At 36.4% G+C, this 15,788-nt stretch overlaps 2 protein-coding genes across 3 annotated transcripts; both read left to right on the top strand.

Moving 5' to 3' along the window:
- Window positions 1-7,530: 7,530 nt before the first annotated feature.
- Window positions 7,531-11,104, top strand: LOC21394458 (mitogen-activated protein kinase homolog NTF6). Its single transcript, XM_010114020.2, has 6 exons — window positions 7,531-7,950; window positions 8,729-8,858; window positions 9,072-9,209; window positions 9,836-10,168; window positions 10,316-10,499; window positions 10,599-11,104. The coding sequence occupies exons 1-6, from the start codon at window positions 7,790-7,792 to the stop codon at window positions 10,772-10,774; spliced, it is 1,122 nt and encodes a 373-aa protein (XP_010112322.1). The 5' UTR covers window positions 7,531-7,789; the 3' UTR covers window positions 10,775-11,104.
- A 575-nt stretch (window positions 11,105-11,679) lies between these two features.
- On the top strand, window positions 11,680-15,746 carry LOC21394457 (uncharacterized protein YKR070W). Of its 2 annotated transcripts, none has more exons than XM_010114019.2 (12): window positions 11,680-11,901; window positions 12,038-12,141; window positions 12,294-12,329; window positions 12,648-12,721; window positions 12,977-13,017; window positions 13,492-13,563; window positions 13,682-13,883; window positions 14,237-14,332; window positions 14,475-14,542; window positions 14,780-14,987; window positions 15,084-15,167; window positions 15,499-15,746. In XM_010114019.2, the coding sequence occupies exons 1-12, from the start codon at window positions 11,807-11,809 to the stop codon at window positions 15,556-15,558; spliced, it is 1,140 nt and encodes a 379-aa protein (XP_010112321.2). In that variant the 5' UTR covers window positions 11,680-11,806; the 3' UTR covers window positions 15,559-15,746. The 2 variants fall into 2 exon arrangements, with proteins under 2 accessions (XP_010112321.2, XP_024031786.1); XM_024176018.1 differs by having other exon boundaries at window positions 14,750-14,987.
- Window positions 15,747-15,788: the final 42 nt, after the last annotated feature.

Raw genomic sequence — 15,788 nt, 5'->3', positions numbered from 1 at the left:
TTATCCATCGAGGGTCGTCACATCTATATTGTTGGTGAACCAAGAATAATATTTCTTGATGATATTATTGCTGTGAGCCCCTAGTTTGATTCTAGAGAGAAACTTTGTAATCCCATTGTTAATATAGTTGAAGAAATTTAAGTGACCTAAGGGTCCTATGGTTTTTACTCTCAATTTAAGAGGTTTTCCACGCTAAAAATTAGTGTTTCATTTGTGGTTGATTATTTTGATTAATTGGTGCATTGGTTGTTTGGCTTTGTTGGTATTTTATTTGAGATCCTATTTTAGCACACAAAGAGGGAAAGTTTTATTCCGCAATTGTTAGTATTAGTTTTCTCAACAAACTGGTATCAGAGACTTTGATTGGCTAGAGGCTAATTCTTGTGTGTTGAAATGGAAGAACAAAATTCGTATGGGATGATAAAATTAACCTTATTGAATTATTCCATTTGGAAGCGCAAAATGCAAGATTTGCTTATTGTTAAAGATTTGTATGGGCCTGTTATGGGCAAGTCAAAGCCAGGAAAAACAAGTGATGATGATTGAAAAACATTACACATTAAAGCTGCTGCTACGATTAGGCAAGGGTTGATATTAATATTTTTAATCACATTTTTGAAGAAATGAAAGCCGATGCACTTTGGAAGAAATTAGAGGCTATGTATGAGAAAAATACCTCCAAAAATAAAGCCTCAATCATTAGAAGACTTGTGAATTTGAAGTACAAAGATGAAAAAAGTATGACTGAGCATACTAGTGATTTCCAAGGCTTGGTGAACTAATTAGCCACAATGAAAATGCCTCTTGAAGATGAGTTGCAGGCATTACTACTTTTTAGCTCCTTGCCTGACAGTTGGAAAACGTTAGTAGTATCACTAAGTACTTCAACGCCTGGAGGAAAGCTAACCATGGAGATGGTTAAAGAAAGTTTGTTGAGTAAAGAAGGCAGAAGAAAGGAAAATAGTGAATCTTCTTATGAGGTACTTGTTTATGAAAAACAAGCAAGGCGTGGAAGAAGTAAAAGTAGGCATCCCCAGGGTCATAGCAAAAAGGATACATTCAGGGAAAAATCTAAAAACATGAAAAATGTCAAGTGTTGTCACTGCAACAAGATGGGTCACATGAAGAAAGAATGCAGAATTTGAAAAAGAGAACAAGGTGAAGGAAATAAGGATGAGAAAGAGACTAATACAGTAACCGCTGAAGGTGATGTTACCATCATTTGTGAATACAGTTGTGTTAGTCTTGTGTGCCAGGGAGGTGATTGGGTGATTGATTTTGGCACCTCGTTTCATGTTACTCCTCATGGTGATTTATTCACTTCTTACTCTACCGGTGATTTTGGCAATGTCAAATTGGAAAACAATGGTGCCTCTAAAATTGTGGGCATTGGAGATATTTGCTTGGAAACTAATCTTGGAAGCAAGTTGGCACTCAAGAATGTTAGGCATGTTCCGGATATTCCCCTAAACTTGATCTCCACAGGCACACTTGATTATGAGGGTTTTACTAGTTATTTTGGTGAAAGTAAGTGGAAGCTCACCAAGAGGAAAGAAAATGAATACACTCTATGTCATGCAAGCTAAGCATCACAAAGGAGAGATAAATGTTGTTAAGAAGGGTGCAAGCATTGATCTATGGCACAAAAGGCTTGGCCACGTCAGTGAGAAAGGATTACAACTTCTTGCTAGAAAGCAATTCCTGCCCAGTTTGCAAGGTATGCCTCTTAAAACTTATGTTGATTGTTTAGCTGGAAAAACACAGAGTTTCATTTCATTCACACCCTCCATCTAGAAGATCAAATATTCTTGATTTGATTCATACTGATGTCTGTTGTATGCAAGCAAAAACTCTTGGAGGTGCATTCTACTTTGTGACTTTCATCAATGACCATTCAAGAAAGGTTTGGGCTACTGCTTTGAAAACTAAAGACCAGATGTTTGATGTCTTTAAAGAATTTCATGCCAAGATTGAAAGAGAAACAGGAAAACAATTGAAATCAGTTCGCGCTAATAATGGTGGTGAGTATAGGGGACCGTTTGAGAATTACTGCAAACTCCATGGAATCAGGCTTGAGAAGACTCTAAGTAAGACATCTCAGCTTAATGGTGTAGCAGAGAGAATGAACAGAACAATTAAGTAAAGAATCAGGTGCATGCTTTCTCACGTAAAGCTTCTTAAGTCCTTTTGGAGGGAGGCCATGAGAACTGCAGTCGATTTGATTAATCTTTCTCCAGCAGCTGCCTTGGATAGTGATGTTCCAAATAGATTTTGGACTGGGAAAGATGTCTCTTATGATTACTTAAGAGTTTTTAGCTGCAAGGCGTTTGTTCATATTCCTAAAGATGAAAGATCCAAGCTTGATGATAAGGCGAAACCGTGTATTTTCTTAGGCTATAACACGAGGAGTTTGGGTACAAATTATGGGATCCGGTGAACAAGAAAATTGTCAGAAGTAGAGATGTTGTGTTCCTTGAAGACCAAGTGATTGATGATGGTAACAAGGGTGAAAAGTCTTGTTCCTCTGCTGAAATTCCTGTCAATTTGGATCCAATTTCTCCACCTGTAGAGAATACTGATCAAGGGGGAGATGTCTAGGAAGATGGTGGGGATGCTGTTAATGATGAAGCCCCTCCAGTTGATGATGTAGAGCCAGTTGAACAAGCACCGCCAGCACCACCAGTTGAGTTTCAGGTGAGAAGATCTATAAGAGAGTGTCGTCTGCTTAGTCGATACACTACTAATGAGTATGTGATGCTCACTGATTTGGGAAAGCTAGAAACTTACCAAGAAACTGTTTCGTATGAGAAGAAGTAAAAGTGGTTTAAAGTCATGCAAGAAGAGATGAGATCCTTATGTGAGAACCACACTTATAACTTGGTGAAGTTACCTAAAGGCAAGAAAGCGCTCAAGAACAAGTGGGTTTGTAGGTTGAAAACTGAGAACAATAGCTCACAATAAGGTACAAGGTGAGGTTAGTTGTGAAGGGGTTTGGTCAGAAGAAAGGTGTTGACTTTGAAGAAATATTTTCTCCTGTTGTGAAGATGTCATCCATCAGAGTTATTTTTGGTCTAGCTGTCCGTTTGAATTTAGAGGTAGAGCAACTTAATGTGAAAACTACGTTCCTTCACGGTGACTTAGAAGAGGAAATTTTTATGGAGCAACCAGAAGGGTTCAAAGTTAAAAGAAAAGAGCATCTTGTGTGCAAGTTGAGGAAGAGCTTGTATGGGCTCAAACAAGCACCAAGACAGTGGTACAAAAAGTTTGACTCTTTCATGATGAGTCATGGGTACACTAGGACTTCATTTGACCATTGTGTGTTCATTAAGAAACACTCAAATGATGATTTCATTATCCTTCTACTATATGTTGATGATATATTGATTGCTGGTCATGATGCTAGCAAGATTGAGAAGCTAAAGAGAGAGTTAAGCAAGTCTTTTGCCATGAAAGACTTAGGATCGGCGAAACAAATACTTGGTATGAAGATCTCCTGTGATAGGAAGAATGAGAAGTTGTGGTTATCTCAAGAAAGCTACATTGAAAAGGTTCTTGAAAGATTCAATATGAGTAAGGCCAAGGCTATTTGTTCTCCACTTGCAGGTCACTTCAAGCTTACAGTTGAGCAATGTCCTACAAGTGAGAAAGAAAAAGAAGAAATGAGAAAAGTGCCATATGCGTTTGCAGTTGGCAGTTTGATGTATGTCATGGTCTGTACAAGGCCAGATATTGCTCATGCAGTTGGAGTTATTAGCCGATTTCTCTCTAATCCTGGAAAAGAACACTGGCAACAGTAAAATGGATATTGAGATATCTGAGAGGTATTTCTAAGGTGTGTTTATGCTTTGGCAGTGGTGAGCCTATTTTAGATGGGTACACAGATTCAGACATGGCAGGTGACATTGATTTTAGGAAGTCTATTTCAGGATTCCTGATGACTTTTGCATGGGGATTAATTTCTTGGCAGTCAAAGCTACAAAAGTGTGTCGCTCTATCCACCACAGAAGCTGAGTACATAGCAATTACTGAAGGTTGCAAGGAAGCTTTGTGGATGAAGAGGTTTTTTAAAGAACTGGGCATGCAACAAGAGAAGCGTATTGTCTACAGCGACAGTCAGAGTGCCATCCACCTCTCTAAGAATTCAACATGCCATTCGAGATCCAATCATATTGATGTCAGATATCATTGGATTTGTGATGTGCTTGAAGGGAAGCAGTTACACTTAGAGAAGATCCATACCAGTGAGAATGGATCAGATATGTTGACGAAAACTTTGCCTAAGGAGAAACTTGAAGCTTGTAGGCAGAGAGCAGGCTTAGTTGAGCCCACCAAATGATGCAGAGGGGGAGTTTGTTGGGTTCCGCCCCATTTGTGGGCTGGAACAAGTAATGGGCTTTAAGCCCAAATGGCAATGAAAAAAAAGAAGAAAGAAGCTTGCTCTGGCAAGCTTAACTCACGTGCAGCATTAACAAAAGAAAAAAAGCGCTGCCGTGAGTTACAGCTGAGAGAAAACCAGAGAAAGATAAGGGAGGAAAAAGAGAGAGAGAGAGAAAATGAGTAGGGTTTTGGTGCTTGTGCAAGACGATTGGGTGGTGAAATGTTGTCGGTTTCGGCTCAAATTTGACGTGGAGAATCCTTGTGGCGAGCTTTTCCAATCTACCTGACTTGATTTCTCATTTAGCCTCTCTTTAGTACTCTCTTGAGTACTCCTATTTGGTGAGACATAAGGTTTTCTTTGGTGTTATTGTTATTATCAATCTTTGATGATGATGTCTATATTGTTGGTGAACCAAGAATAGTGTTTCTTAATGATATTATTGTTGTGAGCCTTTAGTGTGATTCTAGAGAGAAACTTTGTAATCCCATTGTTAATATAGTGGAAGAAATTTAAGTGCCCTAAGGGTCCCGTGATTTTTACTCTCAATTTGAGAGGTTTTTCACGCTAAAAATTGGTGTTTCATTTGTGGTTGATTATTTTGATTAATTGGTGCATTGGTTGTTTGGCTTTGTTGGTATTTTGTTTGAGATCCTATTTTAGCACACAAAGAGGGAAAGTTTTATTCCGCAATTGTTAGTATTAGTTTTCCCAACAGTTTTGCATACTGTTTTGAAATAATGAAATTACAGGTCCGACGATAGTGTTCACGGTGTTGGCATTGCAAGTGTGAGAGTAAGAACAACTATCAAGACTATTTATTAATAGAAGATTGAAGAAACTTATTAGATTTTTAATAATTGAAGTTGAGATTTACTAGAAAAAGAAGGGTTGAGGTTTACAAATTACAACAAAAAGATTTTAAGCGTAGGCATTACAATTGAGAAAATTTTTGAAGTTTAGTTCAGTTTAAACTTGCGTGCATCCAATATCTACGTTTGCTCTTCTTGCACTGGTAAGTGGCAACGTTTGCTTTTTTGGAATACGTAGGAATTAGGTATGATAATGGTGTTTCATAATTTTGGAGGTTGTCATGGTCTTTTGCCAGTTATGAGTTTTGTCCCATTTCGCATTACATATAAGTTGTGTTATTCTAAGCAATCACCTAATTCTACAAAAAACAAACTTCTGAATAAATGAATGAATGAAAGACGAAAGATGAAATTTCACTTGTAGGGTGCCTTTACTTCACATCAAAGGGAAATGGAAAGTGAGTAATGTTATGATTCTTTTTTCTATTCAATAATATGTTTGTTTATAAAATCAGTAATTGAGATTTAACGGGCCCCACATAATATAGAAAATGTCAATCATTACCTTTTTTTGATATTGATTCCCTTTTAAAGAAAATAAATGCCAATTTTTTTTATATATCTACTCTTAATGAATTAATATATAGCCAATGATTATTTAATTATGTCAAAGAATACTTTAGTGATCACATAAAGAATATTACTATTTTTAATTTTAGTAAACACTAAAATATTGTCGTTTAACCATGTTTTTAGATTAATTTAAAAAATACCCCTGAAAAATGCATTAAGTGTAAATCCGCATTTACATCCAATTAAAATTACAAAAGAACCTTTGAATATAATAATAAAATTATGCTCTCTCCCTCCCCTTTGAATTCGTACTCTCTATCCCTTTCTCTATGTCCCTCTCTCTCTTTTCTTTCTAGCTCTCACCCTTTATCCCCCTTCTTTATCCCTCTCTCTCCCCTCACTCTCTTTATCGTCGTAAATCTCACCATCGATCTCCTCCTTGGCCTCGTGCTCGCTATCGATCCTTTTTGAGTTGTGATCCCCTGTTGTTGTCTGTGCGATAGAAAGTTTACAAGCAAAAAGCTTCTCAACTGTGTAGAAAAATCACAGCTAGCATAGCTCCAAAATAAAAAATTGATTTCGACGAGTTCAATCTGTTAATTTACCATCTCATTTCAATTTTCTGGTGATAGAATATTAGAATGTAAATCTCCAATTTTTGGTTCTGGATGTGTAAAATTTCTAGTAAGAGGCTTTGACGGAAAAAGAGAAATGGGAATGTCCAAGGCCTTTCCCAAAAGGTATCCTGGGATAAGAATTTTCTAGATTCATCAATGAAGTTTTTATTGCAACTAGAGGAAATGATGAAGTAATCTTCGACGATAAAGCAGGATATGCGCTATTGGAAGAACTCAGTGTGGATGGTAGAGAGGAAAAGATGGTATGAGAGGATGAAAAAATTGTAAAAATCATGGTTCTGACAATTTCATATCTAACTCTATCATAAGGTGAAGAGTTCAAATCCCCCCTCCACAAGTTCAAAAACCCTATAAAGAAGGTTAAAATTGAAAAACTAACCGTTTAAAAATAAGAATAACCTATGAATTTCTAACAACTAGTAAATATTTGAAAGATTTTAAAGGTGGCCTAATCACTGTAATTTCTTAAAAGAAATAAAAGTAAAAATCCTTGTCGACCTAACTCGATTATGTTTTGGACTTAAACCTTTAGTTTATTTCGGATATTTAAGCATGCTGATTTGGGTTCAGATCTGAGTTAAGTTTCAAGACAGTCCATTTAATTCAATCTAAATTAACACCTCTAGGTGAAATGCTTCTAATATTAATTTAACTTTTAGATACCTTTTTAATAGAGTAACCCTAATTCATTCTAATGGATTAAAACTGCGCTACTCATAAAAAATAAGTCGTGTTAAATGAATAGATGAGACTTAACTCAGTGAAACTAGGCCCCGTTTTTTCACTGATTTGAGTTTTGTTACAGTAAAAAGTTTTCAGAAACAGTCACGTCTAATTTTTTATTACAGTAAAAAATTTTCACATAATATCACATCTTAACTTGAATTAGCGCAACTGCGTGACCAATATATAGTGAGTGATAGATTTATCGGGATAAAAACTATTTTTCTTTTCAATATATAAGAATGTTGTGACCCGCTAAAATTTATTTGGGTGGTTGACCAGTGACCGCAACTGCGTGACCAAGTAACCCATTTTGAATGGGAAGGTATAAGGTCATTAGTCTTTATAGTCGCTTCGTCAAAACACGAGACTATCTTTTCTTTGTTTAAATTTCAAAGTTTCAAACCCAAACCAAAAATAAAACAAAAATAAAAATAAAAGTAAAGGATAAAATTTCAATTCCCACCAAATGGACCCTCCGACCGACACCCACCACAACACAAGTTTCTTTCCGTTGCCACTTTAAAAGGCCTTTCTTTCTTTAGCTTTGCCTTTGGCTCTCTCTGTTCTCGCACATTCAATTTCATCCACAGTCCAGTCGGTGAGTAGAAAGCGGAAAATACCTTTTTTTTCCCCTCAACTTTATTCTCAAAGAGTCATCGGAGAAAATGGAGAGCGAGAATGAGTATTCGGAGAGTGAAGCGAAAGGAGTTCCAACGTACGGAGGAAAGTACGTTCAGTACAACATTCTGGGCAATCTTTTCGATGTCTCCGCCAAGTACGTCCCTCCTATACAACCCGTCGGTCGCGGTGCGTACGGAATCGTTTGGTATGTCGTTTTTTTTTTCCCCTTTTATTTTTCTTTTCTGGGTTTTGTTTTTCTTGACTTGGGCTTCATGGAATCTGAACGTTTGCTTACTCTTTTAGCTACCCTTTTCGCCTTAGATGTAGTTTCTGTTCTAGCTGGTACATCTGTTTGATTCCCAGAAAAGATGGGACCCGAAAAGAGGAAAAAAAAGAGTAGGGTATTTGAATATTCTTTGACAGGAAAAATACCCGATTCAACTTTGACTAGTATTACCTAACTTTATTTTTATTTTATTGATTTAAGTTTTGTTACGGTAAAAAATTTTAAAAAATAATCACATTTAATTTTTTTATTATAATAAAAGATTTTTATTCAAAATTATATCTTAATTTAAATTAAAAATTTAAATTAATGAATTAAATGGGTGTTTAAAGAGGTTGATTTTTCATTGGATTGAATCGCTTGATGAGAAGTTCAAGTTCTGACCTTTTTTTTTTTCCTTTGTGTCTGTTTTTTTTGTTTTTTTTTTTGTTTTTTTTATAAAAGCTGTTACTATCTATCTTCATTTCTCTTAAACAATGATTCATCAATGATTTGAATCTATCTTTGCTCAATAATTTCAATAAGGTCTTTTAGCTCATTCAGGAACATCCATGTTATACAATTGCTTACATTCTAAATGATTGAGTGAATTTGATTTGGGAAGTTGAGTTGAGAGAGCTTTCTTGGTAAATATTTATGCCCATCTCAAGCTTTTCCTTGTTTAGTAAGATTTTTTTCCTTTTTTTTTCAACTGCAGTTGTGCAACGAATTCGGAGACGAAAGAGGAAGTGGCAATAAAAAAGATTGGAAATGCATTTGACAACAGCATTGATGCCAAGAGGACTCTCCGGGAGATAAAGCTCCTCAGCCATATGGATCATGAAAATGTACTGATTGGAGATCAAGAACCTATTGCATTTAGTTATATATAGTCTGCTCTAACTTCTTTCTTTAACAAATTTTTGCAATGCGAAAATCTTTTTTGCCCCCTCTTTTTATTGGAAATTTTAGTGAAGGAAGTTTTGCTAAGGATGTTTGTATTTCCACTTTAACCTGTTATGCTATGAGTAAGAACTTTTTTGTTTTTTGATTTCTTGCAGGTTATCAAAATTAAGGACATAATAAGGCCACCAGAGAGGGAGAAGTTCAATGATGTTTACATTGTATATGAGCTGATGGATACCGACTTGCACCAAATTATCCGCTCTAGCCAGGCTTTGACAGATGATCATTGTCAGGTAACTAATTCTCTTTCCCTCCTTGTGATAGCATTTTTTACTTAGCTGTTTTTTTATGCATTCTTCCTAACCAATTACAGTTGCCTAAGGTCTCACGTTAACAATTGCCTGTATTTGCCAAAAGCTTATGAGAAAACCTTAATGTAAAAGGGGATGTGTATTGGGTGATGCCAAAGTCCATTCAAAACTATGTTTGGAGTTGGCCGTGCACCTTAGAGAGGACCTAAGTGGTTTAGTTATGCTATATCTAGAGATATATTGAGGCCTACATATTATCATTTTTAGTTCCATATAACCTTTTCAGGGCACCACGCAGCTGTCATGTGATTTTGACACTGCTTGTTATTCCCACGGAATCTAGATAGGGTATTCTTCAACTTTCAGAAGCTTAGTGTCCTACAGAAATTGGTAATGCTGGCTAGACATTTTGTTTAAGACTATTATCTGCATTTTATATTAAACATGGGGTCTTGTTATAGGCAACAAATTATCACTTGTGAGGCGTGTTGTGGTCTGTCTCGTCCCAATTTTGTACTCCAATGACTTTGTTCACTTAGTTTATAAAACTTTGAGATGTCAAGCTGCAAGTCATTAATCTAAATCCGCTTTTACAATGCCTTTTGCAGTATTTCCTGTATCAATTGTTGCGTGGATTAAAATACGTACACTCTGCGAATGTCTTGCATCGTGATCTGAAACCAAGCAACCTGCTTCTCAATGCAAATTGTGACCTTAAGATTTGTGACTTTGGCCTTGCACGAACTACTTCAGAGACAGATTTCATGACGGAATACGTGGTAACTCGATGGTATCGAGCGCCAGAATTGCTACTCAACTGTTCAGAGTATACTGCTGCAATTGATATATGGTCAGTTGGGTGCATTTTGATGGAGATTATTAGAAGAGAACCACTTTTCCCGGGTAGAGACTATGTTCAGCAATTGGCTCTCATAACTGAGGTACCTAAGTTCTCGAGCATTTGCCGGTATAATAGGTCTGACATAGCAAATTTCGACATGTAATATTGTGTCTAGGACTATTTAGGCGTAATAGTCTAATGTTAGTGATATTGATAAACAAAAACTGCTGATTGTTCCCAAATACAGCTGCTAGGTTCACCGGATGATTTTGATCTGGGATTCCTTAGAAGTGATAATGCTCGGAAGTACGTCAAGCAGCTCCCACGTGTCCCTAAGCAATCCTTTGCAACCAAGTACCCGAATGTATCTCCTGAGGCAATCGATCTTGCTGAAAAAATGTTAGTTTTCGATCCAAGCAAACGCATTACTGGTACGTCCATCAGCATTTCTCAAGACTACAGCAATCTACCATTTAATCTCTCATTATTATTTCCTGACAATATATATCTCTTTGCTCATGTTTGCAAAGTTGAGGAAGCACTGAATCACCCATACTTGTCAAGTCTTCACGAGATCAACGAGGAGCCCACTTGCCCGTCTCCTTTCGTCTTTGATTTCGAACAGATATCCTTGAACGAAGAAGATATAAAGGAGCTAATATGGAGGGAGTCGTTGAAGTTCAACCCAGATAATATGCTGGAATAGTCAGACCAGTCAGCTGTGGTGGTCCTTACTTCTTACTTTGTTTCTGTTGTTTGTTAGCTAGGTAGTGATTAAAGGATTGGTTTTGGTTTATAAATGTACAATATGTTAGTTTCTTCTATAGGGAGAGAGGTTCTCCCTCGTATTGAGATTTTGAGAAGATGAAGAATGGTGTTGGGAAGTTTCTGGATTCATGTTGAGAAGATTGTTTTACCCGTGGAGGGTTGTTAGCTAGGTAGTGATCTCCTAGCCTTCGTCGCTTGGGGCAGTGTTTTCATATGTAAATCGAACATATCATCTTATAGGCAAACAAAACAGAGAGAATGATCATAATAAGCATGTTGGGTCAGATTTTGATGATTTTTTAGTAAACTTATGCATAAGCATTTTGCTCTTAGACCCTTTTTGGCTCCAAAGTAATCTGAAGTTTTCCCTTCCTCTGGTACTTTTTTTGTTGATGTCCTTTAAACGACAATAAACTCTAAGCCGTTTTAAATGGCCTAACTAAATAAGCATGGAGATTTTTATATTATGTTATTCTTTCAATGTTAATATACACAGAGGTTCTTTTTTAAATTTTTTTTAATTTAATAAAGTTATGTATATTTTAAATTTGATAATTATTAAAATAATTTATATTTAGATAAAATAAGAAGTATAATTAGGGTATAATTTAAAAATTATTAAAAAGTTATTTTAATTAAAATTTAACTAAGATTTAGAGAGTTTTGTTGAAGTTGCTCTAAAGAACATCAAGTTATAAACTATTTTTACAGCGTAGAATAAGAAAACTTTGCAGTAACCTTGGAAAAAAGTACAAGGTTATAAAACTTGCAGTAAAAGAAAAAAAAAAAAAAGGAAAAAAAACGTAATGTCGTTTTTCTAGTCAAATTCCCACGACAGTTAATGTCACCCGCGAGTGACCTAACAGACTCACTCACAGCCAGTCACCATTTACCATTACCAGACTCCGACTTTGGCTCTGGCGCCGATTCCAGGCTTCTCCATTTTCCCAAGAAAATCCCATTCCTCACCATGTTCCTCCAATTCCTGAGGAAGGCTTCGCAGAGCCAAAACAAAGTGATTCTCTCTGCAATCTCACGATCATTCTCGTCTCACCTCTGCTCACTGTACGTCCGCATTTCCTTTCCTCCATGTTTTTCCTTCCTTTTTTCTTCTTTTGCCAGCAAATAGCAATCACAGTGTTTAAGATAAGATGAGAGTTTAATTGTCGTTGGTTGATTACTTATGATCTAATTTAAGCAGACCTTCGTCTGGTATTGCCTTCGACATCGACGGCGTCGTTTTACGCAGCGAAGTTCCCATCGGAGGCTCTCCGCAAGCCCTCAGACGCTTGTACGACGACTCAGGTCCCGTCCCAACTTCACTTCATCTGATCATTTCATTTGCATCTCTGGACTCGCTCAAATCAAATCTTAAAATTGAAAGAAATGTATTGCTTATAAAGAAGGCTCTTTTTCATGGTTTTTTCTTTTCTTTTCGCTCTTTGGTGGACTGGCAGGTGCATTGAAGGTTCCGTACATATTCCTGACAAACGGTCAGTCTTTTTCTTTTCAGTTGATCGGACAACAAAAGAGAAATGCCAATATCACTCTTTCTGTTATTCTTTCTTTCTTTTCGTTGCATTCAGTGGAATCTACGTATCAAAATGAATGCATAGAGTGATAACCGTAATGTTAGCATTTCGCGATGATGAATTCTAAATTGCAATGCTCGAAGAAATCAGTGTTTTTTTATTTTATTTTAGTTTTTTTTAGAATTAATGTTTAATTATGCGTATATGTTTTTCGAGTAGGGAGTTTTTTGTTAAAAATAATAGTGAGTTTATAATACTAGTGTTACAAAACTTTGATAGGAGGCGGTTTTCGTGAATCTAAAAGAGCCTTGGAGCTAAGTGAACTTTTGGGTGTAAATATTTCACCTTCACAGGTACTCCTTAACATTATCTTAAATTATATATGACCCCTTTTCTTGATATATTTTTAGAGTTCCATTATTTACTTTGTTAGTGTTCAGTGATCTTTGTTTATTGGATGTCAACTTTTGTTTTCTCTTTTTGTTTGTTGAAAACTTATTGGCTATGCACTTAAATTTATTAATAAAGGTTTGTTTTCTACAATGAAACTCACAAGGTAAAGGGTATGATGGGTGATTATTCTTTTTGATTCATCATATTGCGTACAGGTTGTTCAAGGCCATTCACCTTTTAAGCAGCTAGTAGGCAGGTACACGCACACCCCTTCTCTAAGTGAAGACTTGTTGATATCTTATTTTTATTTTTATTTTATTTTTTAATTTTTATGACTTTTTGAAGTTAGAGATGTTACAAACGGAGGAATTATACTTGCTCAGTTTTAGGCAGGTTTACTTGTAAATCGATGCAATATTCCCCTACCAAACTTGTTGCATTGATTTTGTTGCCGGCCTAAATAAAACGAAAACTTGACAAATCATCATTCTGTTTTTCCTTATGTAGGTCCATAGTTTGTTTCCATTCTCAAGTGGATTGTTTTCCAACCTGAGTTCTGATTAAATTTGCACCTTTAAGCCATCAGGATTGAGAAATACTTGACCTGATCCAATTAAAATAATTAGTTATTAGAAATTTGAATAAGTAACCAAGTATCAGTTTTTGAGTGGATAATAAGTCTTTGTCCACTTGTTATTGATTGAAGGTGTTAAAATTTCGTATTCTACAGATTTGAGAATGAACTTGTCGTTGCTGTGGGGAAAGGAGAACCTGCTGCAGTGATGTCTGAATATGGATTTAAGTAAGCTTCTTTCCTGCTTATCATGGCTTGACTGATTTGAGCTTTCGTTAGAATATTTCAATAAAGTGTTGTTTGTGACTGAGATGTTGCTCCTGATTGGCTTGCGTACTTGGAACAGAAATGTTGTTTCAATTGATGACTATGCATCATGCTTCGACAACATTGACCCATTGTTACCGTATAAGAAATGGACGACTAAGCAGGTTGCCTATCAGAGTAGCAGTGCGAAAAAGATGGACATAAGAGATGAGATATGCTCGCAGAGAGTTCAAGCAGTCTTTATAGTTAGTGATTCTGTTGACTGGAGCAGGGACATTCAGGTTAGTGTGACATCTAGTTTTCTTGATTATAGAACTCAAACCATACATTTAGCAGAGGGAAAAGTTTTCGTAATTCACCTTACAAGGCAAAAAAAAAAAAAAAAGGGTCAATATGTATGCTAGCTACAAGAGAGGACGTGATTCCTTGGAGAAAACGGTTCTATAGTGATACTTTCTTTCCATATCCAGGATTTAATGATGTAGAACCCGCGTATGGTACATTGCAGTTGTCCCAAATCCATTACTTTTAGACTTCCATACTTCCTTATTCTTGTTAGAACTTTCAAACTTATATAGTTTTGTATCATTGTAAGCTTCAAAGTCAAAATTGACTGAATGAGTGTTGGCACCAGGTACTCTGTGACATATTAAGAACCGGAGGTCTTCCTGGTCGGGAAGTTGGTCACCAACCACCATTGTATTTTGCACATGATGACCTTACTTACCAGGTTGGTTCCTTTCTCCCTGGGGATTGGCTATTTTGTATGCTTAACATACTATTGAAAAATTATTTTTTGGTGTCTCTATTGAAAGCTTGTTGATTAAAAAAAAAAACCGATCATTTACTGATGAGGTGTCACCGAAAGATAGGCCGCCTTTCCTTCTGAGCGTTTTGGTATGGGAGCTTTCAGAATTGCATTAGAATCCGTTTTCAGTAGGTAAGTCCAGAGAATATACAACTAAACATACAATCATTGTACGATGTCTTTTCAGAGTTGGATTGTTGGATATTTCTCAAACTTAAGCCGAGGTCTGGCTTAACTAAAATCATATCAGAAGACGACAACTCTTTTAGCAAAATTTTGAGCCAACTGTGGAGGGAGGACCTGCATTTTCTTTAATTCTCTCTTTTTGTGTACTTGCAGTAATGTCACTAGTTTAAACTATAAATGCAGAATTTACCCTCATGCTCTCAAGTACACGTCATATGGGAAACCAAATCCCCTTGTATTCAAGAATGCAGAAACTTTGCTTGAGCAACTTGTGTCATCTCTTCCTCGCAGCAGTCATCTTGCTGATCATACAAATGCTGGAAGCCACCATCTCAAAAGGCTGTATATGATAGGAGATAATCCTTCAGTTGACATCTGCGGTGCACGGAAGGTATGTCTCCTGGATTTTCATAATCTTTGTGTAGTGTAAAATATAAGCAGATTAGGTGCGATCACCACGAAATGCATAATAATGTCTAAATTTCAGGCGGGTCATCCTTGGTTTTCTATTCTGACAAGGACTGGAGTTTTCAAGGGAAAAGAAAATCATCCCAAGTTTCCAGCTGATCTGGTAAGGTTTCATGAAATCCGATCATAGTATACAGAATCTTAGCAGCCGTGGGATCCCTTGATGCAAAATCATAAAAGGGCTCTTGTTCTGTCTTTTCTCCAAAAACCAATAACGGGATTGCTAAGCAACTACGCTAATGATCCCAAATTGACATGTTTGCATTTTGCAACCTGCAATCACTTTCTAGTGAATGCAAAATCACCCTTGTGGATCTTACATTAAAAAAAAAAAAAAAAAAAAAAAAAAAAAAAAAAAAAAAAAACCTTGTGGAATACATTCGACTATACTGCCGTGGTCTTCACTAAAGCAAAATCTTGAAATACTTGTGCAGGTTGTTGATACCGTGGAAGAAGCGGTGGACTATATTTTGAGAAAGGAGTGCACCTCTTGAGTCTGGTAGTACCCTTTGAATGTGAAGGTGGTGATTGATTTAAGAAGGGAAGTGTGGGGCAAAGACTGGGATTGTCGTCTGAAACCACCGGAGATGAAACCCAGGAACGTTATTGAAACTGGAATCAATTCTTGGCGCAACTGATTGGGAATTCATGGATCATAATTTTTATGAAATCCTTTTCAAAATTGACCCTTACAGTTCGATGTGAAATCAATATTGTCCCTTTT

Source organism: Morus notabilis, unplaced genomic scaffold (genome assembly GCF_000414095.1).
Source record: "Morus notabilis unplaced genomic scaffold, ASM41409v2 Scaffold160, whole genome shotgun sequence".
NCBI lineage: Eukaryota > Viridiplantae > Streptophyta > Magnoliopsida > Rosales > Moraceae > Morus > Morus notabilis.
This window is presented reverse-complemented; position numbering and strand designations above follow the sequence as displayed.